The sequence below is a fragment of the Rhipicephalus microplus genome, chromosome 10 (genome assembly GCF_043290135.1).
Source record: "Rhipicephalus microplus isolate Deutch F79 chromosome 10, USDA_Rmic, whole genome shotgun sequence".
In the NCBI taxonomy this organism is placed as follows: Eukaryota; Metazoa; Arthropoda; class Arachnida; order Ixodida; family Ixodidae; genus Rhipicephalus; species Rhipicephalus microplus.
In genome coordinates this window covers 46,199,416-46,224,305 of record NC_134709.1, presented here as the reverse complement: position 1 = coordinate 46,224,305, position 24,890 = coordinate 46,199,416, and the positions used below count along the sequence as shown (strand labels likewise).

The window sequence follows — 24,890 nt, the reverse complement described above, 5'->3', positions numbered from 1 at the left end:
CTCCTCATGGCTGTCACAAAGCAAATAAAAGCAAGGAAAACTGTGTGCGTTGTCAGCAGTATTAATCAAACTTCCACCCTCTCAGGTATTGGAGTGCTGTATCCCATTTCTGAAGTTATGGGCTTGCATATCCCGGCATCTAAGGGGAATCGCATGCAATTGCAGTGCTAAATTTTAAGGCAGCTGCAGTGACAGTGACTATAAAAGGGTGTAATGCTAGAAATAAGCATAGGAAAAGGCTGTGATGATGATTAAACATTATGTTTGCTAAGGGAAGAGTGTGCAGATTAGTAACACATGTAACAGTGTTAATTTTGAGTGGTGAGCCCAGCAAAGTCCAGAATTGGGCAGTCCTAACCCATTAGTACTTATATATTGAAAGAACCTGGAGCACCTTCTCTAGTTCTTGCTTCTAAGTAGCATCAGGGATTGTTCACCATTCACATGGATTATTTCATGTTTACACCTGTACTCACTGTGCAAAATATGCTGCCTGTTGTTTGTTTTCTTGCTCTGGCACTTGACAGTAGTTTCTACTTGTGAGTGCATAAGAGTGAATCAACCAATACATATATTTTTCTGCTGTTTTTTCTTTTCCCAGACACTATCCATATCTATGCTACTCCGGTACTCTCACCACCAAATATTTGTCTTCATCGGTAAGTTAATGCATCTTACTGAATTTTTTTTTTCTTTTCTTCTATTGTTTCTTATGAGCATGTACACCACGGAGCAATGAGATTTAAGAGGTGCGAACCTTGATACAGTATTTGAGACGACCTGATAACATGCTGCTGGAGAGCCACATCACGCTGGCGATATCTGACAGAAGGCAAGGAAATGGCCATCGTTTCGGTTGCCAAAGGAACTGGTCATACGCATTGCTCCCATTTCTTTGTTTCTTGATTTGTCGCCACAAACTCGTTACGTAAATCTACGCCTCTTTTTTTTTTTTCACTGCCAGTCTAAATGCTCGCTTCTCAATGGGAACCGTTGGTCAGCCTGAATTGAGAGAGTGATCGCGATGCAATGCGACCTGAAGGATATAACACTGCTTGCATCACTCAAGCATTTGGGCACATTTCCATGGAGATGCAATAAACTCTCGTCCCCCTCCCATATCGTGCATTCGTCAGCTTTGTTTCTTCATACTCCTTCCTTCATCGCTCAAAGAAATGCCGTCGCTGTCTCAGAGTGCTCGTGTGGCGCATTGTAAAGTCGTTGCATGCAGCAGCATCGCAGCGATGCTTCATCCTTGGTATCCCGCATGACGCCATGGACGGAGATGCTCCACCTCACAATACCGCGTCTCATAGAGAGCTAGTTTGACAGCCAACATGGTGAGCATGAGTAGTGTGCCTCGATAGTCACATTCAAAGGGCACTTGAAGGCATCCTAGCCATGAGTAGGGTACCTTGATGCGTACTTTCTCTGCTTGTGGGTGAGTTTATCTGCGGTGTCTGCTTCAATGCAGCTGCCATATTTGTGCTCGTGACTTCTTGCCAGCCTCTTACCACTCCACGACAGTGCCATTTAGAGGCGTAGGAAACGTGGCGAAAAATGGCGGCATGGTGCTATCAGCTCCTTGAAAGAACGGCACCATTCTGAGGAGGTTGTACATGCTAGACTACGTCCCACAGATCCGAAAACATCTTGGCGGGGGGGGGGGGGGGGGACTGGTTTGACATCTATTGTGAGGCACCACCTTAGGGGTACTCTCTCTCATGAACGCTAAGCAAGCCTGGAAGCCAGTGACTGGGAAGAGTAGGAATGGCCGAAAGGAGAAAGTGGTGAACAGCCGGATCAGGCACATCTGGCTGGCATTGTAGAAATAGAGGAGGCATTGCATAACCTTGTAGAAACTGATGCAGCAAAAAAGAAGTGACTTGTCCTCTGAAGGGAATGCTGCTGTTGTCTGGTCACAAATGCTGTCAAAACGCACACACACGGGCATGTTCGCCTAAAGCCAGGTCAGGCAGCCAGTCACTTTTTTTTAAATTTGTTGTTGTTTAGCTGCACTGTGGTTGCACCTCCGCGCTTCAAGGCGCTGCTAAATGAAGTGCCTTGGTCAGCACGTGGTATCTATGTTATTTTTGCAATGTTATATGGATGCCTGTGTGCACCTTTTGTAATGACTTTTCCCACATAAAATTCCTTATTTCGTTGCTTACCCTCATGTGCTTCTCTGAGAATAAATACATTGACATGAAAGCTTTTGACTTCACGTGAGTCTTACACCTCACATGTGTAAGGTAATGGCATGCTCGAATGAATATTGATGCGTCGACATTGCAGGTCTCTTGTGGAGTGGTTGGTGTTGTCGCTTAACTGCATAGTTCGGTCGCCATGCAGAACTTGTGGAAATAGGCGATAGCCATACCTTACACAATGTGCTGACATTCGTTCCCAAAATTCGTAAGGACAACTGAGCGGCCATTCTTCAAGTGAACAAGACCCCTCGCCACGCAAATTCCTTTGCTTAAAAAGAGCCCTACATTTCCATCCGCTATGCCTTCGTGGTCACAAAATGCCTTATTTTCGACAAGCACCATTATACTAGAGCGTGGTGGCACTGTGATGTCATCATCAACAACGCGCAGAGCAGTAAAACGTCGCTTTTCCGATTCCTCCACCGACATAGCTTGTTCGGTCGAAAACGTTACACTGAATCTGCGCAGATTAATTATGGCTACATTGGCTTGCAGAAAATCCATTCTTAGTATAAGCTCCCTTGAACAGTCCGGCAGTACGATGAAGTCAGCAACGTAAGTAAAGCCTCTTATTTTGAGCCTTGAGGTGCATCCGCCAAGCGGCGTAATAGTGTGGCCACCTGCCGTGCGTATTTGTGCCCCACTCCATTTCGTCACAACCTTTTTCAGTTTCTTTGCCAATTTGTGACTCTTTACTGAATAATCAGCGCCGGTATCAACTAAAGCATTCGGCTTGTATCCGTCTCTTTTTTACCGAAAATCTTAAGTAGTATTCACACTGCTGCGCTTATCCTCTGTAAACATAGCATCGTTACCTTGAAACCGTGGTGGAGGATCTTCGCAACTGTAGTTATCAGCGGCCTCGCCTCCACAGGTCGTTTGCTTCAGTTTTCCAGATGTGGGCTTGTGGAACGGTGCCCAAGCCGTGCGGAAGAAGCACGTGGGCTGGGTGATCAGTAACGCCTGGGCGACGGCGATCTTGGATAATGTTGGCGTGGAGTGAGTGGGCTCTGGTGCAACTGGCGCAAACTCCGCAACATTTTGTGGTGGGTTGCGGGCGAGAACAGCGAATAGCTCTTGCTTCACCCCACGCATAAGGTGGCGCAGCTTCTTATCTTCAGTCATATGGAAATCTGCGCGCTTGAACAGGCGGATCATGTCCTCGATGTACATTGCGACACTTTCGTTGGTGAGTTTGTTTCTGGTTTTAACCGCAGCCTGCGCCTTTTCTTTGCGATCTGTGCTGGCATAAGTAGCCAGAGCTTGTCGCCGAAAATCATCCCAGGTAGTAAAGGAGGTTTCATGGTTCTCATACCACGTCTTTGCAAAGTCCTCCAAAGCAAAGTATACGCGGCGGAGTTTTTCTCTCTCGTCCCAACCGTTTAAACTTGCCACTCTCTCAAAAAGGTTCAGCCAATCTTCTACGTCTTCATACGAGTCGCCATGAAATAAGGGTGGCTGGTGAGGCTGATTGATCACCACATGTGCCGGTGTTACCTGGCTTGTCATGGTGGTGGCGTCCATTGACTGAGTTCCCCTCGGCGTGAAGAGGAGTGGACTGAATTCTGGTGAATCACCTCGAAGGCGGCAACTGGTCCTCTCATGCACAGGTGTCAGATCCACAGGATCAACTCGCTGGTGGTTGGGGCTACGCTGTCTTGCATTCGTAGGGCTTTGATTCATTGCCCAGCACCTCCACCAGAAATGTAGCGATGTTGAAGGACTCGGTGGTGTAATAAAACGTATTTATTAAAGGGGGAACTTGTGCCCACAACTCAAGGTGACTATGGTCCTAGAACATGTCAGTTGAACACCAAAGATGTCCGCCTTCTTTTTTCTCTTCAAGAGAAGTCCCGAGTGCGTGGCGCACATCAGCCGGGTCCAGTTGGGTGCTCGTGCCATCATCGTCTCTGCGCAACACTAGACGGCGGGCATGTGTGTCTCTGTGCGCGCGGTGATGGGAGCGTTGTTTGAATGCAGGCAAGATGTCGCGGCAATATTGTTGCTACATTCTAAAGGCGCCCTGTATTAAACTATGCTATCACCTGTATTGTGAAATTATGAATGTAAAAAAAAACAGCAGGAACGGAAAGTAAATGATGGGATGGATGCTTTCGCTGTATTCTATCACCTGTATTGTGAAATTATGAATGTAAAAAAAAAACAGCAGGAACGGAAAGTAAATGATGGGATGGATGCTTTCGCTGTGTTCTTGCTAAGCTCCACGGCTTTTTACGTTAACGCATAACTTACATTCACCGATATATTCCTGCCTCAAAGATTTCGTTGCTTAAATGCACAGAGGAAGCGTGGGTTGTCTTCCCATAAGTAAATTTCATGGCTTGGAAGAGCTCATTGCGACAGGCAGACTTTCGGCGCGTCAGTGGAACAGAGCTGTCAAAGTGGTGTTAATAGTCGAACAATATATATCGAGATATTTTCTGAAGCTTTCTTCCGAGTTTGTAAGTGAGTGTGGTTATTACGATATGCACGAGTAATGCACGGACACCTCACACTGTAACTTGTATTACGTGTCTAAATTAACGTCGTTGTCACCATAGCCAATGTAGATTTTCGGAAAGACAGGTGTGCACATTTTCATTTGGGTGCAAGTAAACTCATGCTGCCATTCACTAATTCTACATATTGCTTGCGTTTCTTCTCACGACATATTGGAAGAGGCACTGAATATATGTCTACACCTTAAGTGCTCTGAAAACAAAGCTGCCAGTGCCATTTTCTGCGCTTCAAGCTGCCATTCTCTGCGCCCCAAGTCTTGCACGGAAATATAATAGTCCCTCTTCGAGCAAACATCGGAAATGGGTACTAGTATCAATGTGTGATCGTTTAAGGCCTGAAACAGATAATTTTCAATGTTTAGGAGTAGTAGTAGTAATAGACTTTTATTCAGCCAAATTTACCGGCCGAGCATTTCGACCGCATGTGCGATCAGTCGACGCTGTTCTTCTTCCCCTTCGGCGCCGATCCAGTCGAGCCAGGAGGTGATGGAAAGGGATGGGGGAGGGTAATAGCTGGATTGCTGAGCAGTTGGGCAGTAAAACAGGCAGTGTGACAGGTCAGCGTATGGGGAGGGACAATTAGGACAGCAGGGGTTAGACCTATATTTATAAAGGAAAAGGCGAGAGGGGGTTATCAGGCAGTTCATTTGGATGTGCCGTAGAGTTCGAGCCTCGAGCGCAGTGAGTGATGGATGAGGGGGAGGGTAAAGACGCTTGTCGAGCCGGAGCTGGAGATATACCTCCTTGATAGTGTGACGCAAGGAGATCTGCCCATCGTTATTCGCGGAGCTCTCACTGTCTTCCGAAGGTATGGGCCAGGGAATGAACGGTGCCCGGTGCAATATATCGCGGGCAAGCTGATGAGCTAGCTCATTGCCGTTAATACCCGAATGCCCAGGAACCCAGCGGAGGAAGACAGTGGAGGGCTGAAGAGCAGAGGCCGCTCGCTCGACCTCCTGTTGAAGAGCAGGGGGCAACGTGTTGTTCTGTACGTGACGGATGGCGGAGTGAGAGTCGGAGTAAATCGTGTACTCGGGGAGAGAAGGGAGGGAGGAAAATGACTGCATGGCGTGGACCATGGAAAGGACCTCGAGCGAAAGTACATTTGGCGGGTGTAAGTATGGCCTGCTGGTGTGCGTGTCAGGTGCCGAAAGGTGTGGATGGTAGATAACGTAGCCACACGAGCCCCGAGGAGCCATGTATGAGGCATCCGTGTAGGCAACTCCCTGTGTAGAGAGAGGAGGAGAATGATGCTGTGCTGCCGCATGACGCGTGAAGAACGGGAGACATATTGGATGGGAGGGGAAGGATGCGAAGGTTAGAAGCAGCGGTGCTAGCGGCAGAAGGCAAGGTGGGAACGGAAACGGGAATGTGAGGGATACCGGCTTGGGCTAATATAGCCATTGGCCTTGACGAGTGAGAGAAAGACGGGCAATCTGAGAGTCGTGGGGCAGAGAAATAAGAGAACGTAATGGATGGAAGAGGCCTGTGGCAAAGAGCTTAGTGGTAGAGGTAGTGAGAGGGAGGTTTAGAGCTGCCTTGTAGAGGCCTAATAGAGCTCTTTCGAGTGTGTTGAGTTGCATTTCGGTGAAATGAACGTATGGCACAAAGTACAAGAACTTGTTAAGGGCAAGCGCATGTGCAACCCGGCACACATGAGCCTCGTGGAGCCCCGACTGCCGAGTGACAACGTGTCGCAGGAGGTGGGTCACCGAGTGGCAAGTCCTCACGGCGTGATGTAGGGCCTGCGCGTTCTTTGTCGCGTGCAAAGGGAAGCCAAGAACTTTGCATTGCTGAACAGTGGGGATGAGAGAGCTAGGAATGTGTGTCATTGCCTGCATACGTGCTGTTCAGTGTTCCCCTTGCAGGCTTAATTTTTCCTTCCACCGCTTCTTGGGAAGAGAGCATTCAATATAGTGAATATGTGTAGCTTGTAATGAGGTTGCATTATTTGACAGCAGCCTGTATGATACCTTTAAGGCCGCTTTGGTCCTTTGCTTGTCAGTAGTTGCGATATCATCCACCATAAAAAAAGTGGTCGACAGTGGGGGGGGACAAGGTAGATCTTACTCTGAAGCCTATGTATTGATGATGCATGTTGCTCTAATCACCAATGTAGAACATGTCTCTTGCTGAAAACATGGTGCGGCTTCATGCCCCACTCAGTAGCAGCTGTTTCGTTATGTTTATGTTTCATTCCATCTGCTTCAAACTTGTAGATTTAGACCATGCGACACCATTACTGAATATCTCCCTGCTTCATGAGACAATCTACGCCCCTCAGTGGGTGCATATTTCGTTTAAAACCGTGCCAACTTTCATTCGACTGAATCGACGAATAACAGCTTAAAAGCAACTTTAAGCGTTTAAAACAGATGTTTGTGATGTAGCGCCACCTGTCGGAGATATAGCGAAGCTTGCGGGGAAAGACTTGCTGTGCGTCGGCAGACGGCGAAACGCTGCTGCAGGTTTTTTTGTAATCGTATATCATACTGTTGCGGTGTGAGATTCATACGGGCCCGAAATTATGTAATAGCGATATCGCGGTCACTGTTATTGTTTGCATATTTTAGCTCGATGATCTCGATTTTCCATAACCTTGCTAAGCGCTTGTGACGCGCGTTTCATCGTCACAGTGTGAATGCGTGTCATCGTGCTCCGAACGGGCAAAGGATTGCCGCGGTGCTTATTGCTTAGAAATTGCGCGCTGCTTCAAAATATCTACACGGAAACGCCTTACACAGATCAGGCGCAGTCAACAATAGATCAGACCTTTAGCGCTCCGCCAGCGGTAATCGCGGGTCGTGTTTTGAACACCCTTTGGCTACGTGCGTACTATTTCGACCAGTTATTTCGGATAGAAAGAACGGAAATTTCGCTCACTTGAGCTTTATCACTGGGTAGATGGTCCATTTAATGTCTAATAGCACTATGTTTAGTGCGCAAATGCAGTGATTTTGTCTGTTAAACTTGGCACTGAAGGAAACAATGAGTAGGCATTGATTGCAATTTATCACTCCCTTGTAGTGACCTCCCTCAATAATAATAATTATTATTAAATAATAATTCTACTTAATGTTTTTTTTTTTGCGATAAGATGTTTGTTAAAGTGCAAGTACGCGATCGAAAAGGACGGATTGTGGCGTCGCACGTTGAATTTCCCGCCCCAAGTCGTCGAGACGTCGCGGATTTCGACATTTGGTGATTGATTTGTGGGGTTTAACGTCCCAAAACCACCATTTGATTATGAGAGACGCCGTAGTGGAGGGCTCCGGAAATTTTGACCACCTGGGGTTCTTTAACGTGCACCCAAATCTGAGTACACGGGCCTACAACATTTCCGCCTCCATCGGAAATGCAGCCGCCGCAGCCGGGAATCGAACCCGCGACCTGCGGGTCAGCAGCCGAGTACCTTAGCCACTAGACCACCGCGGCGGGGTTTTCGACATTTGGTGTGACGTAGTCGGAGGTATACTGAAAAGGGAAAGAAAAAAAAAAGTTTTTCTCAGTAGACTACTTTTTCACTGGATCTGGAGCACTCTTTTTGCATCAACGAGACGGGTTTTCTCTCCCCTCTTTTTTTTTTCCTTTGCAAACCGGGAACGCGAGCAATTAGCAGGTGGCGACGCCACATTGAGGTTCTCGCACGAACTTCCTGGGACGTCACATATTTCGACGACGCCTAGCTGCTAGGGCCCACATAATTATTTACTGGTGAAACAGACTTACATTCTGATTTAATTGGTCCAGAGGCATAACGCGGGAAGTTTCGTGAAATTTGGTCGAGTCAATGCAGCCAAAATACGAAAAAAAGAGGGGGTGAGGCAGAGATCCACGACTTCACTCCGAAACTCGGACGTGCTGATGTTGCGAGGCGAAATTAAAAAAAAAAGGAAGGTTATATGCATTTTTTTTGTCCTAATAAACCTTTCCACGGCGAGATTAACAACGAAATGATTAAGTTTTTAACGAATGCCTATATGTAAGTTTTCTTGTTGTTTCGTGTTAGTGCTACACAGAACTGAAGCCCTTTGCAGTTCGTGTTACTGAAAGGTGCCTTCCTTCCAAACTGTATCGTTGCGAAGTATATCATGGCGAATACCAAACTATATCGTTGCGAATGTGATTATCATAAGGGACAGTGAGATACCCATATCTCAATTTTTACTTCGCAACCCGGTTGCCAGTATGTCAGTATTGTCACGCACAGTTGTTTCCCGCCGTGATCGAGTCTTTTTGACCTCGTTAAGGTTAAGCTAAAGCTAGACAACTTACGGTATTTACTCGCGCAATGGACGCACCTTTTCCCCTCAAAATCGGAGCAAAGTTGGGGGTGCGTTCAATAAGCGGGGCAAGCTTTATGAAAACGTTTTCGGAATGAGCGATAATGCTGCAATGCAAAAAAAAAAAAAAAAGGTCAAGTCGCGTAGCCTTTCGCAATTGAGATACGCGTTTAGAAACAGCTTCTTTGTTGCACTTCCCTGATGTTCGGTGGTTTATGGCGCCATCTTCTGCAAGCTGTCCCCGCGCGCACGCCGTAAAAGCGTTTCGTGGCTGTCTTTTCTCGCAGTCGTTTAAACGCAACATGCGGTATCTGCTGTGATCTCGAGGGGCGCCCAGAAGCGCGTGCTACGACGCACTTAGTCACCTTCGCGGCAACCTCGCACGATGACTGCGACGCCGCTGGTGACATTGTAGCAAGTGACCAACATTGCAGCTAGCTACCACTGAAGCATCGAAACAAACCATTGATAGCATCACTATAGCGACGGTCACGGCTGCTGCCTCGCTGTCCACATCAGAAGTTACTGTAGAAAAGGCAGCCTATATCTTGCGTGTCTTGAAGTACCCGCGGATAACAAGCACGAAGAGCGAATCGCAATCGAGGTGGGAATCGGAGGGGGGGCTACCATTAACCATTTTGCGGAAATAGTCACGATTTTTTCTGGTTTCCCAGAAACCTGCGATGCGATGGCGACGAATGGGCCTTCGCGACCGCCATGGCGACAGCAAATCCTGTCGTCGTCGCTCGAAAATTGCGTGCATGCCGTTGTCTCTTTTGTTTTGTATTTGCAGGATAAGGCCGTCGGCTGGCGCGGGCAGTTTCGTGACCTTCGCCCGCTGTGTGCTTATCAGCTGTGATGTCTGCGCTCGCGCCGTTCGTGAGCCGCGCACAGATAAAAAAAAAAGAACAACGCGGCGCGCGGCAGCGAGTGAAGGGGAGGAGGGAAAGAGCCGAAGGAGGTCGGTATAGTAATGGCACAAAAGAAAAAGCGGAAGAGATCCAACGGGCGAGAAGAGCCATGTGTCGGTTAGCGGGACTGCAGCTGCTGAATGTGTAGGGGTTGCGTTTATTACGCGGTGGGTTAAAGATCCAAACTTGGACGACAGAAGTTGGGGGTGCGCTTATTTTGCGAGTGTGTTCATTACACGAGTAAATACGGCAGTTAAAAGGGGCCCTGTAACACTACTTCAAGAAGCCATGGGATGTGTTCATTAAAGGAGCGTATTGCACGAATCATATCGCCGCGAAAAAAAGTTTAGAATCCGTCCAGTGGGAGTAGAGTTACAAAGGTTTGTCTCTTCTCTCGTCGTGATGAAAGCGCTGGAAGCTAAAACCGCGAGGAGTCAGAACCGGTTCGCCTGCTTCTAATCGCGGAGGTGCTAGCGCCCGTCACCGAGGCCTGCGAGCCGGAGACTGGGTGTAGGGGGCCGCCTTATTTGGCGGAACAGTAAAGTTGTCCTCCATTCATCCATCCTTAGCAAGGGGGATGTCACGGGGCAAGAAAATACGTCACGTGCGCCTCGTGACTTTGAGTACTCCCTCTTTTTTCTTCGAATACGCGGCCTTTCAGTGCTATCGCGTGCTAATGCTTCAACAAGTCGCGGCCTCCCGCGGCGGTTCCTGTAACGACCTAGCGCGCCATGCTCGTGTCAGCCAACGGCTGATACAACCGGACACAACGGCTGTGATGAGTGATTTTGGAGCTTGTTCCGTCATTTGTCGATACAATAGAAAGCAGTTTTTAGCTGACTAAAAATCAATTGTGAATTTCAGGCCGCGTGCTGCGCTGTACTGTTTGGCTCGCGTATTCTCAGGAGTCTCTACGACCGATCAGCAGCGTTTTCTGACTATGCTCAAAAAGCTTGGCAGGGCCCCTTGAAGGCAGCGCTGTATTAGAGTCGCATAAGGACTGTGATGCCAAAGCTGATGTTATTTAGCTATATTGATTGCCTCACTAAAAAGCTATTCTCGCTGTGATGTGACTAACCATAAAGAAGAAGAGAAGGAAGGGTAGCTCTAAGTGCGAACTGATAACGCTGTACGCAGTTTCCGGGGTTGTAAACACAAGCAAGCTTGTAAACATGACAATTTATTAAAGAGACCCCTGCGACGTTTTTTAGTCAGAATTATGCTACGCTCGATCGTGTTTAGTGCCTAATACTCATATGAGCGCAGGAAGAATAATCGATATTGGTGTGCGATAACGGAAGTTATTAGTCTTCAAACTTCAAAACCCGAGCAGACGATGACAAAACATTACACCACCGTTCGCTACAAAGAACCACGTGTAGACGCAAAGCAGCGGGCGCTAGCGCTCACACTGTCGGCGGCGTTGACGCAGGCGTTCATCGCGGCGTGGCACTGGAGAGAGACCTGGGGAGGCGCTAAGCACGCAGTGATGGACCAGTGTTTCCCACTGGATTGATTGATTTGTGGGGTTTAACGTCCCAAAACCACTATCTGATTATGAGAGACGCCGTAGTGGAGGGCTCCGGAAATTTAGACCACCTGGGGTTCTTTAACGTGCACCCAAATCTGAGCACACGGGCCTACAACATTTCCGCCTCCATCGGAAGTTTCCCACTGGAACATGCCAATCGCTGCTAAAAGGCAATGAGAGACAGAAGACTCCGATTGGACACGGAAACCCGCAGTCCACTTTTAGTTAACGCGCACGCTGCGAATTTTTATTGTTCTACAACGCTCAGCAGAAATCTTCGATCCGCACTACCTTGGAGGTCAAGATTCAGTCCAGTGAACGGTTACCCAGTGCGAGCAGATTGTTTTTTCAATCAAGAAACTCGTTATCAGATGCTGTCGGCGTTGCGAGACTTGAGAGGGGAGCGTGGGAGAGGAGAGAGGGTGAGAGGCGCATGCATAAGGCGTGTGTATGCGCCGCGGGGAGGAATGCCTACAGGAGAGAGAGGCAGGAGCCAGCGTATGATAGCAGACGCTGCCTGCATCGGCGTTGTGAGGTGAGAGAGGGTGCAGCGTAGGAGAGGAGAGAGGAAGGGGGCGCGCATGCGCAGTAAGAGTAGTCACGCCGCACGCCTGATGGAACTCGACCATAAGATGCTTCGCTTCAAAAATGTTCCCTTTCGCATTTCACTCCCCCACTGACGTGCAAGCCATGGTTCCAAACACCGCGCGCCTCTTACGGAGACATGCCGGAAAACTCGGTGGCAAGTTGTGCAGCGTTTTGGAATTGTTTTCAAGATTTTATATTTAAAAGCAGGCAATTTTTTATCTCAGGAACTATAGGTCTGCAAATGATTCGTCTAACCTGCTTTACTGGCTCTTCAGTGCGTTTATACAAAATTTTCAAAGCCATACGTCTCAGGGTTTCTAAAGCAAAACGTAGCCTTGAACTTCGCGGCTGGTGCGAAATTTAGGCCGCAGCGTATCCACCAACGCGTTGTCTTTCGAAGCAGCTTTTTCGACAGGAATGCTTGTCGGACGCAAAATGCTGGGGAACGCGTCTGTAACGGCGGCTGCAGGAAGCGTCGAAAGATATGTGGCGACCGTCGTCCGGTAACCCGGTATTGCGCACCCAGGAATACGGAACCCTGAAAATATAGGTATACTTAAGCGAGTGCGGTATTCTTGTGTACGCAGTGGGGTTTACGGAAGACGGGGTTACCCGACTATGTTGTGTACACCTTGTGATGGGCTCGTGCAACCACTATGTGAACTACGTTTATTTGTTTTCGCTAAGGTGTACGTCATTAGCAGTAACCAAAGTGTACCAAGGGAACTAGTTACGCCACCGCCGAGCATTTACGCCACTGCCGAACATTTACGCTAACCGACTAGTAGAAGGTACTAGCTTTGAAACACGACTTCTACGTTTCGCAGGTTCATCTCGGCCGTCACATTTGCTGCCATCCTCTCGTTTTAGTGTTTTTTTTTTATCTCCTACGGAGGGACTGAGTGCACGGGCGTAGTACAGCCGAAGTCGTAAAATCGTCTTCATCGACTCCTATCACGTATGTGCTGATAGTCTTCCGATGGCCATTCGAAGACGACGTTGTTGGCTCTCCCGTTTTCCCCGGTTATTGGCGTCCGCCGTTCGGGGGGAATCTCGTCCCTTATTTCTATAGCGCATCGGAGCGCCAGAGTGGGTGTGTTCGGTGGTTGGAACGCAACACGGCGCGCATGAGTCGGTCCGGTATTCTCCCCACTAAAAGCGCCGGGTCACCTCTCGCTCCGGCCAGGGGAGGCGATTGGGGGAAAGAAAGGAGGCCACGGCTCCCGCCGAAGGGATACAGGGACAGAGGGATCGGGAAGTGGCTCGGAGAGTAGTAGGGAGAGAAAAGGCTTACCTTGGCTCGGGAAGGTGGAAGGCTAGGAGGGGATGTTGAAGAGAGGACGAGGAAGTAGAGGGCGTGCGCGCGTTCTACTTCCTGTCTGACTTCCGGCTGCGGGCTTTTCGAAAGGATCACCAGCGCGCCGAAGCTATCCGATGGCGGCTCCTCCTTCCTTTCCTCTTTTTGCGTGCCACTCGTTGGAGACCTAGTTCCGGGGGCAGGAAATTAAGATGGGGGAAAGAGGGAATGCAGCCTGTGTTTGTGTGCGTGCGTGTGGGTTTCGCGGCGTCTGAAGGAGGCGGAAATGCCCCGGATTGTATTGGCTGGGAACAGATTTTTCGCGGGTCTCCCCCTCTCGGTCACTTCTTCCTCCTACCTTGGGTTCTTGCTTCCGTCCGACGGTGTGCGGACGCGCGTCGCATCGGCTCCGCAGATTTTCTATGGTTTTTCGGCGATTTCTGGTTGTTTGAAGTGCATCGGATTCGTGAAAGTACAGCGAACAGTGAACGTCGAATTTCAGCGGTGAGTGGCTGTTTTTCGGTTTTCTGCAAGCTGAAAACTTCGAGGCAGCGACCGTCGCGCCCGGCCAGACGCACCGCCGCATAGCGGCTTCTGCGTCGTGGTCGCGTCTCAAGCGTCGGCGGATGGACGCTCTTCAGGAAACACCGAGGTCTCCTCAGGAGCAGCCACTGGTTCACACAGATGAGGAGTCTGCTACAGAAACCACTCAAATGGACGTTCAGACCTGGTCACCGCAGGGTTCGTCCGAAGAAGTCGACAATGTGTCTGCAGGGGAACGCCACGATGGTGCCGCATGGACGGAGGATGGCTGGCACACGGTTTTGACACGCCGGCAAAAGAAGAACCAGAAGAAAAACCAGAAAAACGCGTCAGAAGCTGTGGAGTGCAACGCCTCGTCAAGCAGCCCACCGAAGCAGGGAAGTCAGGTGAAGCGCCGACGTCGTACGAGAAGTCGCCGTCCGCTCCCGCCCCTGCCAAAGGACGACATAAAGATCATCCTTAGGCCTCACAAAGGCCTCGCCGTAAAAGACATACTCGGCTACGAACTTTCCACCGCTGTAATAGACGCTTGCCACCGACACTTCGACGGTGGTAGCTTCATGCTGCGCGTCCACCCGGGCTCGAATATTATCATCGTATCGACGCCCCACGAGCATGTAGCCAAAGAGCTGCGAGAGATCACGCATCTGAATATCAGGGGACGAGTGCACTCATTCAACTCGTATGTGGCGGATCCTGAGGACGTCCTACGAGGCATAGTCCATGGTATTCCGTCGGGGACTTCTCAAGCAGAACTCATGGCGAATCTCCGTGTGAGAACACAGGGGGTCAAGATTGAGCGGGCACGCATGCTCGGATCTACGAAGACCGCCATCATTACCTTCACGGGCAGCACACTGCCTAGGTGCGTCTATTTCATGGGAGCGGAAGCCATCTGTTATCCCCACAAGCCTACGAGGCAGGCTTGCAAGGTATGCCACTCCACAGGGCATCGAACTGACGTGTGCCCAACGCCCGACGCCAATGTATGCTCCACGTGTGGAACACGTGAACCCGCACAAGGACACGCGTGTACCCCTAAGTGCGTGATATGTGGTGAGGACCATATGACAGGTGACAAAATGTGCAAGAAGAAGCTTAAACACGTTCCGCCTAGGAGGTCCCGAGTGGATCAGCCAAAACGGAGGCACCATCCACGCTGGTTCAGCTCCGAGCGGGACTCGTCAGTGGAATCACGCTCACGTTCAAGATCCAAGTCACGGGCTTCCTCAAAGGGTCGAGCCCAGTCTGCGTCCAGAAAACGACTCAACAAACAGCCGCATCAGCAGCAGCACCAACAGCAGCAACAGCAGCAGCAACAACAACAGCAACAGCAGCAGCAACAGCAGCAACAGCAACAGCAACAGCAGCAGCAGCAACAGCAGCAGCATCAGCAGCAGAAGAAGACAGCGCTGGTACAAATCTTGACGCCGCCCAAAGAGGGGACGGAGGCAGCCGCCTGCCAGCCAGCAAACACGGTGAGCTGGGCGAGGATTGTGTCTCCATCTGCTCCCTTAATTGAGAATCCCGAATATCAGAAAATGGTTGCCGAGAATAAGCAGCTTGCTTTAGAAAACGAGAAACTTCGATGCCAGATTAAGGAGGAACGCCGGGAGTTCCACAAAATCATATCATCTTTAGAAACCAAACTTGAAGCCAGGCTTAACGCCTTAGAGGCGAACAACAACGCCACTCATGCTATCTCCAGGGCAACCGTAGCCCACTCTTTGGAGGGAGGAACGGCGAAAGTAGACATACCTCAGAGGTTTAGCGAGGAGGCCCACGTTAGCCAGTTACAGATGGGGGAACAGTTGCAGAGCTTGCGGAACTTAATGCGAGAACTCCAATCACAACAGCAACGAGCAGCGTCTGAACTCCGAGAGCAGATGATGCAGCAAATGCATCAAATGTTTTCGGAGTACAGGAAAGAGTTTGCAGCAGAAACGGAACAACAAAGACGATACGTTAATGACTCAGTTGTAGGCATTCAGCGTGCCATCAACAAGCGGGTCAGTGTTACCTCCGCGAGCAGTCCACTACCGAAGGACCGTCGAATCACGGAGAAAGCAGACACCCCCCAATAAAGGCAGTAGTCACCATGGCGCGAACTAATTCCACGCAAAACTCCGACCACCTAGAAATCTGGCAGTGGAATTGTCGCACGTTCCACAAACGAGCGGCGGCATTGCAGAATTACATCCATTCGGCACTAATCCCACCTGATGTAATATGCCTGCAAGAAGTTGGGAACCGTCCCGTCAAATTGCAGGGATATTACACATTATACGATCCAAAATACCCCCGCGTTGCAGCGCTGGTGAGTAACTTCATGACAGTCGCGCTAGACCATTACGATCAGACTGACATTAATCACCAAATTATCGATGTCTTCCCACAAAAACGAGGAAAAGTACGAACGAAAATTTTAAACATATACAGTCCTCCCAAAAACCGGAAAGACGACTTCGGCCCACTCCTAAACGAGGCAGTTCGAGCCGTTGGCACCAGAGATCAATTAGTGGTGGTGGGCGACTTTAATGCTCCGAGCACCGCTTGGGGCTACGTCCGGGATTCACCCAAGGGAGTGTTATTAGAGAACACCACGTCTAAATTAGGTTTTACCCTTATCACTCTGCCAACAGCACCCACCAGGCTTGGTAATAGCATTAGCAGGGACACGTACCCTGATTTGACCTTCACCTTCAACATTAAAAATGCCACGTGGTCAAACCTCGATGAAAACCTTGGTAGTGACCATTATATTCTTAGCACCTCTATAGCATCACCAAAAGTTCGTCGTGTCGCTGGTGACGTTGTGATGACAGACTGGGTGACCTTTCGAAAGCGCCCTCTGCCGGAGCAAACGCCCTGTGATGTCAGTGGGTGGGTTGCTTTCATTCGAGAAACGCATGATGCCACCTCTAAGAAAATAGCGCGCACAGTTGAGGCGCCTGCGATAGACCGGCACCTATTGCACATGTGGGATAGTAGGCGACGCCTGATCAAGAGATGGAAAAAACAACGCCTCAACCGCTGCCTCTACAGGCGAATCGCTGCTCTGTCGGAGGAAGCGAATGAATACGCAACGAAACTTGCCACCGATGGTTGGGTGCAGTTTTGCGGTTCTCTCCGCGGTACACTAGGGACTAGCCAGACGTGGGCGATACTGAGGTCCATGCTGGAGCCGGACAAATCTAAGTCCTCCATGAACCGCATTCTTCAAAGAATAGTACACAGCTACCCCGGCACCGACGGAGAGTTGATCCAGGCGCTTAAAGACCGTTATATCGGTACTGATGTGGTTCCGCCATGTACATTAGAGTACATCGGCAGCGAGAATGCCACATTAGACGCCGCAATCACGAAAGAAGAGGTTTTCGCGGCAGCCCAGGCAGCCAATCGGAACTCTGCGCCGGGGTCGGATGGTATAACAAACGCTATGATAAGAAACCTCAGCACTGAGGTTCTTGAGCAGATAACGCAATTTCTTAACGACCACTGCTGGTCCCAAGGTCACGTTCCTCCGGAGTGGAAGGAAGCCAAAATAATAACTATACCAAAGCCCGGTAAAGCACCATCGCTCGGAGCCCTGCGGCCCATTTCGCTTACTTCGTGCATGGGCAAGCTCTACGAGCGAGTAGTACAGACACGGCTTCAAAATTACATTGAAAAAGAAAATCTGTTTCCCGCTACCATGATTGGTTTTCGCTCCGGACTCTCAACCCAGGATGCCTTCCTCCTTTTAAAAGAAGAGGTCATGAGTTGCGTACCCAGGGGAGGCGAACATTTGATCTTGGCCCTCGACCTCAAAGGGGCCTTTGATAATGTTTCGCACGAGGCCATTCTCTCTGAACTCAACACAATCGGCTGCGGAAAGCGTACATTTAACTACATTAAATCCTTCCTCTCTGGGCGGACGGCAACTATTGGGATAGGCGACACGAGGTCGGTGCCGTTCTCGATGCCAAATAAAGGCACACCGCAAGGGGCAGTCATCTCCCCCTTGCTCTTTAACATAGCTATGCGCAGACTTGCTCACGAGCTCGAAGCAATCCCGCACCTTGGATATACATTGTATGCGGACGACATCACACTCTGGGCTACGAAGGGTTCACTGGCGCTGAAAGAGCAGACCCTCCAGGCTGCTGCGACAGCTGTGGCAGAGTTCGCAAGAAAAAGTGGGCTGAGCTGTGCGCCTGAAAAATCTGAACTCATAAGAATACACAGTAAGTATTACAAAAGTAACGGTGACATAAACTTACAGGTAGACGGCCATGCCATAGCCGAGGTTACTCAGGCCCGCATACTTGGCTTCTGGGTCCAAAGCAATGGCAAAGCCAGTCACACGATAACCACCTTAAAGACTACGGTTAAACAGATAGCTAGAATGATCCGTCGCATCACTTATCATAAAAAAGGCATGAAAGAAAAGGATACTCTCCGGCTTGTCCAGGCCTTAGTTTTGAGCAGAGTGACGTATGGCCTACCGTACCACTCACTCGACAGAAGTGAGGAGAGCCAGGTGGATGTGCTCATTAGAAGCGCTTTTAAGGCAGCACTTGGTCTACCCACCAGCACACCGACCGAGCGGCTCCTAGCTCTCGGTATACATAACACTTATGCTGAGCTCAGTGCCGCAGTCCTCATGTCTCAGAGGAATCGTCTAAGTGAAACTTCAGCAGGCAGGGCGATACTCACTAGAATAGGAATTTCGCCCCACCCACAGCACATTGATGAGGAGCTGGTCGACGTAGCCCAAGAGGTCCGCAGGCGAATCTCAATCGCACCGGTGCCCAAAAATATGCATCACGACTTTCACGCTGAGCGACGTACTGCGAGGGTAAACTGGCTTCGAAAGCAATTCGGCTCAGCTTCAAATGTCGCGTACGTCGATGCGGCCAGTTTCGATTGGCAGAGACACATAATTACTGTTGTCGACAACAACATGACGCTGCTAACGAGTGCCTCCGTACGCACGACCTCGGCTACAAAGGCGGAGACGATGGCCATAGCCTTAGCCTTAAGGTTTCAGGAGCGTAGAGGGGAGCCATCAGTTATTTTATCCGACTCCCAGGAAGCCTGCCGGCTCTTTTTAAGGGGCCGCCTTCCAGCAATGGGGCTGAGGCTGCTAGGATCCAAACTCACTCACCACCATCGCTTGATCTGGTGCCCGGGACACGCAGGTCTCGAAGGCAATGAAAGGGCGGACGCTCTAGCTCGTGCGTTTTGTAACCGAGCGGAGAATCCATCTCTTTCATTGACCATGCCAATTTTACCTAGGGAGATTCTAGCTCACCAGCGCTTCACGCGTCAAAAATGTGGAACACCTCACAGATCCCTTAATGGGGAAGAGGCCACTGACCTTAGAAAAATTCAAACGGATGTATTTCCGCACCTACTGAAGTTACACGCGATACATCCAACTCTTTACCCGGCTGTATGTCCGTGGTGCGGCGGAAGACCGACTCTCTACCACATATCGTGGGGGTGCGATCGTAAACCAAGCGACATAACCAATTTTCTCGGCGAACCTTTAACACCTAGTATGGAGCAGTGGGAGGCACACCTCGCTAGCTCGGACCCAGGAGTGCAGCTCGCACTACTGGATCAAGTCCGGCGGGCGGCTAAGGCCAGTGGAGCCCTGGACGTAGGGCCCCAACCATAAAGGCTCTAAAACGCCCCTCTCCCTTTCCCCTTCAATAAAGTTTTACTCTCTCTCTCCTCCTACCTTAGCTCACTTCCGTATACCTTCTCGCCCATCGATGCACGTGACCCGGGCTTCAGTTTTTCGCTCTGTGTACACGCTTCAGCTGTTATACGCGGCTGCAGCCAGGGCCTGGCGACGCGGATCCAACAGCCTTCTTTGCTTGGTGGTGGTTTGCGAAGCCTTGCTGGAACACGTCGTTCCTCGGTCGCTTTTAGTGTTATTAATCTCCCGATCTAGGTTTCCTTCCCAGGCCTGGCTCCCAACTCAGCCAGCATTAATTTTTTTTCCTCGCGATTTTGTGTCCACTGTTGAAAGTGATAACCTTGCTGTCTAGTCCACACTTTCCTTTATCTTTTTCGCGTGTTGAGAGGATGTGAATAGCTTTTTTTTTAATTCCCCTTATTTTTGATATAGGTAGCGCTGTATGGGTAGAAAGTCGCGCACGGCGCGCCTATAAAGTTTGTCAGTATATTCGCTTATAATCATTGTTTGAATTGTGTTTCGTTAACTTTTCTTTCTTTTGTTTCTCTGACGTTCGCGCGATGCGGGCGCCCTGCAGTTTGCCTCCATTACACCGAGCTCACAAGTCCCTCGAGGGTCGCCGTTTCTGATTAATTCGGTAGCCTTAAACTGCGACCGCTTGCTGCAACTGCAGCGGGGTGTCCGTAAACACGCTTGCAGGTATAGTAAAACGAGCCGTACGTGTTACGGGAAAGCTTACTTACGTTCACAACCGCTCGCTTGCTAGGATGCCCCTGCGAGTCCTTCATCCAGTGTCTGCATGACTGCTGATATCTTTACTGAATCAAATGCCTTCTCGTAATCTGTGAAGGCTATGCATAGTGGTTGGGTGCATTCTCAGCATTTCTATATCACTTGATCGATAGTACGAAAGGGGTCGATTGCTGAGAAGCCTGTTTGAATTCCTGCTTGTTCTTTGATTATTGAATTCTAATGTTCTCCATGTATGTTAGCAATTACCTTTGTAAATAGCTTGTATACGACGGAGAGCAAGCTGATCGGGCTGTAATTCAAGTCCTTGAATATATTTTATGCTTTATCCTCGCTTTCCTCTCTCTCACTTCGTTTTCCTACCTATCGATATACTGTACTATGCATAGCTGCGCTGAGTTTACTATACCATAGTATGTTATTTATCCTCTGCACCTCCTCACACTCTCATTACTCCTCCTTACTGCCACTTTCCTTTCACACTCATTTTTATTGTCGCGGGGTCGTCACGTTGACGAAAACAGCAGTCGGCTTGTCCGAAATGAAACTCTTTATTTGGCCTTACTTGTGGCAGGTAAACGAAACTCGGGCCACATCAAGCAGTGCATGCATGCTGTAGTGCACTGATATCGGGCGACTGGAGTGTTGGGCATCGTCGATAATTTGATCCTCGGCAAGGCGCGCCAACGTTTATACATGCGGCAAACAACATTCGAGCATTATCGATGGCGGCCGCGTTTTTTTTTTCGATAATAAACTTGGTTGTTTGTGTATTGGCTCGCTCAGCCCGTAACACATCATCCTAAAATAACCAGGAATTCTCCGAGACAATCTGGCGTGGTTTGCGCAAGATTGTGTGTACGCGTGTATACATAGCATTAAACCGGTAACGTAATAAAACATGAAAAGAGAGAAGTGGGTGTGTTGCTTTACTAAAGCGTACGACACATGGCTAGGCTATGCTACAACTTCGCTCTGCACAATTGCGCCCGCCCGTGTGGGCTGGTCGACCGGGATCGGCAGAACAAAGGCCTCCGAAATCACCTACCGTGCTTTGAGAAACATGCGGCCGCTCCCACGCGCAAGAATTTCCCTTCGCGAGGCTTTGTGACCATCGAACGCGCGCTTGTTCGCCTGAAAAAGCTTTCTCGCTCGCACGGATTGTATAGTCGGGGGGAGTATATACGTGCGAGGTTCGTGAAGGCGAGCTTTGCAGCATTTCTGTTCGCTCTGAACTTATACACGTTTCTCCCTGTGCGTGTCCTCAGCTTAAGAACTGTGGGCTGCATACTGTTGCCTCCGCCTTTGGGCGCCAGATTCGAACCACGTAAGCGCGTAACGGTGGTTAAAAGCGGTGAGGCGCGGCGCAGTCACTACTGACGTTGCTTTATCGACAGCAAGTATGCTAAAGGTGAAACGTTGGTTTGGAACAAGGCTGGAGAAGAAAACGTGGTCAAGAAACGAGCACTGGGGAAGCTTTTTATGATCTAATAACTGCAGGCTGCCTATACAGTATACAGTGTTTTTTCTGGTATATTATCTTCTGTGAATAAATCAAGGTTTGCAGTCGGCTCTTGTTTGTCTCCTCCTTTTTGCGCCCCGTTAGTTTGCGCTGCCGATATTTCATTGTGCCTACGATAGGTGTCTGGAAATGGGACTGCTGTCGCCTAGGCTGTAATTGAGAATCGTAATTTTATTATGAGAAGTTGGATAACGTTGCAGAGATTTTGTATACATGAGGGGGCCTCGTAGTCGAACACTGTATAGGGACCTCTGAACAAAGACAATTATGGTAGCTGACAATTCAAAGCAACAAGTATATGGCGAGGTAGTATTCAGTCAAAAAAAGGAAAACACTAATGGAAGAAAGTACGCAATTTATCACGAACAATGGTATGATTTCATTAGCGTATAACATGTTGGTAAAAAAAATCATAAGAAACAAAAGACAAACGAAACATCACTATCTTCTCAGTGATAAAAAAAGCACACCCAACTACAAAGCTAACAATAAATGAAATGAACAGTATGTCTTCCATGATTAGCCCGGGCAAAGCCCGGCTGCACTCGCACGAAGTCATAGTAAAAAAAAAAGGGGGGGGGGGGGGCATCGTGAGAACCACTTTTTCGCTTCACTTTATTTATTTATTAATTGTAGAGCATGTCGCCATTTTCATGTCATTTGCCTTCACCTGATGGGGAAACCTGCGCAATGCCAAAATTGTTATGCACAACCGAATCTTTCCAGAAAAATCGCTGCTCTTAACACGATGTTAATTTCGATTCATAAACGCCGCCGTCTTGGACTGATTTTACCCATTATCTGTGTCGTAATATTGAAATGACCGTGGTGATGACACGTTAAACGTACCGGCCCAAACATTTACGTGCGTCCGAGTTTACCATAGCTGTTTATTTGATACGGATTTTAAAAATGCACCCGCTATCATGATGTGTATTACGATGGTGACCGTCGTTGTGAATCGACGCACGAAACACGTGCGACGAACTACCTGCTGCGATAATCCGCTTTCGTGTGGGAAACCGGGCGTTGTGTCAGGTATAACCGGCTATTGGTTCATAAAGCTTCGCTAAAAGGGACAGTCATTCCCCGCCGCGGTGGTCTACTCGGCTGCTGACCCGCAGGTCGCGGGATCGTATCCCGGCTGCGGCGGCTGCATTTCCGATGGAGGCGGAAATGTTGTAGGCCCGTGTGCTCAGATTTGGGTGGACGTTGAAGAACCCCAGGGGGTCGAAATTTCCGGAGCCCTCCACTACGGCGTCTCTCATAATCATATGGTGGTTTTGGGACGTTAAACGCCACATATCAATCAAAGTTACAGTCATGTTCTGACCTTTGTTTGCAGGTGATACGGCAGTGAAATTTGCTTTGAAGGGTAGGGTAGCGCCTAAAATTGAAGAAGCGTATATCGTCACCAAAGCAGGTGATTCACGTGTCCCGAAACCCGCCCGCTGTTACGTTACTTGCCGTCGAGTTAGACTTAATTGCAAATTAGTTCTGGGGAATCCCGCTAGGTGACAAAAGGGAAAAGAAGGGGGGGGGGGACAATAGACAATCGCCTGTTATTAGTAAGAAGCCTTGTGGCTTCCTTGTGGCTTATTGCGGCTTATTGCTACCAGCAGTTCGTTGTCTGTTTCGTCCGTTTCTTAACGTTTCCGCCACCTTGCAGCGTTCCGCAGAACTCATTTGCATAACTTGTGTGCATGTGCTTCGAGTTGTAGCTTCATGGTTATCTCAATTGGTAGAGCGACCGCCCCGCGAAAAGGCGTTGGTCCCGAAAAGGCGTGTTCGAACCCCCGTACCAGAACTAATTTTTCGGCATCTATTGGAAGTCTTAATTCTTTCTGGGAAATCTGTGCGGATTTCCTTGTGGCGTCGTGCTACGAATGGGTGGTTGTCTATTTTCCATTTGTTGAGTTTGACGTCTTGGAAGCGGTTCATCGAGACAATCCTTGTCTGCTCAAGAGATTTTTTTTCTTTCTTGTTCTATTTAACACGAGTTCATCTAAGCGCAGATGTCCGTTGTTTCAATAAAATCTGAGTTGACATTTCGGGCCGTGTTTCGTGTTCCTTTCTCCGTGTTATTGTTATTTTGCGCAACACTGGGCCAAGACGAATTACGAAATCGCGCAGCAGTGCGTACCTCTCCAAATGCGATTGAAGCGAAGCGCGGAACTCAGCTAATTTGCTAATCCATTGTAAATACATTTTTTTTTTCGCGTATCATGACGCGCGGTCCGTCCCGGTTTAGTGATATCTTTTGGTCACACGTACCCCCCTCACCCCCACTCTCTTTTTTTTTATTACTGCCGGAGTTTTCGGATGGGACAAATCGGGAGAAGGGGCACACGGGGAGATTAGGCTTGCGCTTTGCTGGCGCAGCAACTGAACGAAGAATGGCAGCTTCCTTTTAACGTGAGGCAAAAGAAGCTAAGTAAACAAATATAGATGGCGCGTGGAAAGGGGTGGTGGTGGTGGTAAAGCTGCAGAAGAAGAAGGATGCTCCGAATCGTAGGATTCTCGTCGGGTTCTGAGCCATCGTTGAAGAAGAGGGAGCGAGGGGAAAAAAAAAGGAGGGCGCGGCAGTCGTACGACGATGGAGCGAGCTCTGTCGAGGGGCCGCTGTGTAAATAAATAACCCGTTTGCTCCGCGTCGGAATGATTTAGTACGGCTTTTGATTAAGCCTCTCTTCCACTCTCTTTCTTGCCCTCTCCCTCTTTCAGTAACCAAGGAAAAGCAACGGAAGGTGGGAGAGGAGGGTTTGCGGAAACCGGGAAAACGCAATAAACGAGAAAAAGAAAGGGAAATCTTGTCTCTGGGTGCCCAACATGGAAGGAATGAAAGGGGGGGGGGAGAAAAATAAGAACCACTGCTTTTTGGGGAGCAAAAAAGAAAAAAGAAATATGTGCCACTACAGCATGAAGATGCCGCCTGCCCCCGCCATGTTCCTTGGTTCTCGTCGTTGCGCAGTTGTCTCGTGTCTTCCGCCCCTCGGCTTCGGCTGTGTGTGTGTCTTGCTCGCTTTGCGCATCTAATCCCCGCTCCG

General features: G+C 49.3%; 1 protein-coding gene across 7 annotated transcripts in view; it reads left to right on the top strand.

Annotated features, from left to right (window-relative positions):
- Positions 1-24,890, top strand: part of LOC119181726 (membralin) — a 225,328-nt gene that overhangs the window by 182,033 nt on the left and 18,405 nt on the right. For all 7 annotated transcript variants that reach the window (XM_075875606.1, XM_075875605.1, XM_075875603.1 and 4 more), the window contains one exon: positions 602-659. In XM_075875606.1, the coding sequence (XP_075731721.1) occupies positions 602-659 (58 nt within the window). The remainder of the gene's footprint in view (positions 1-601; positions 660-24,890) is intronic.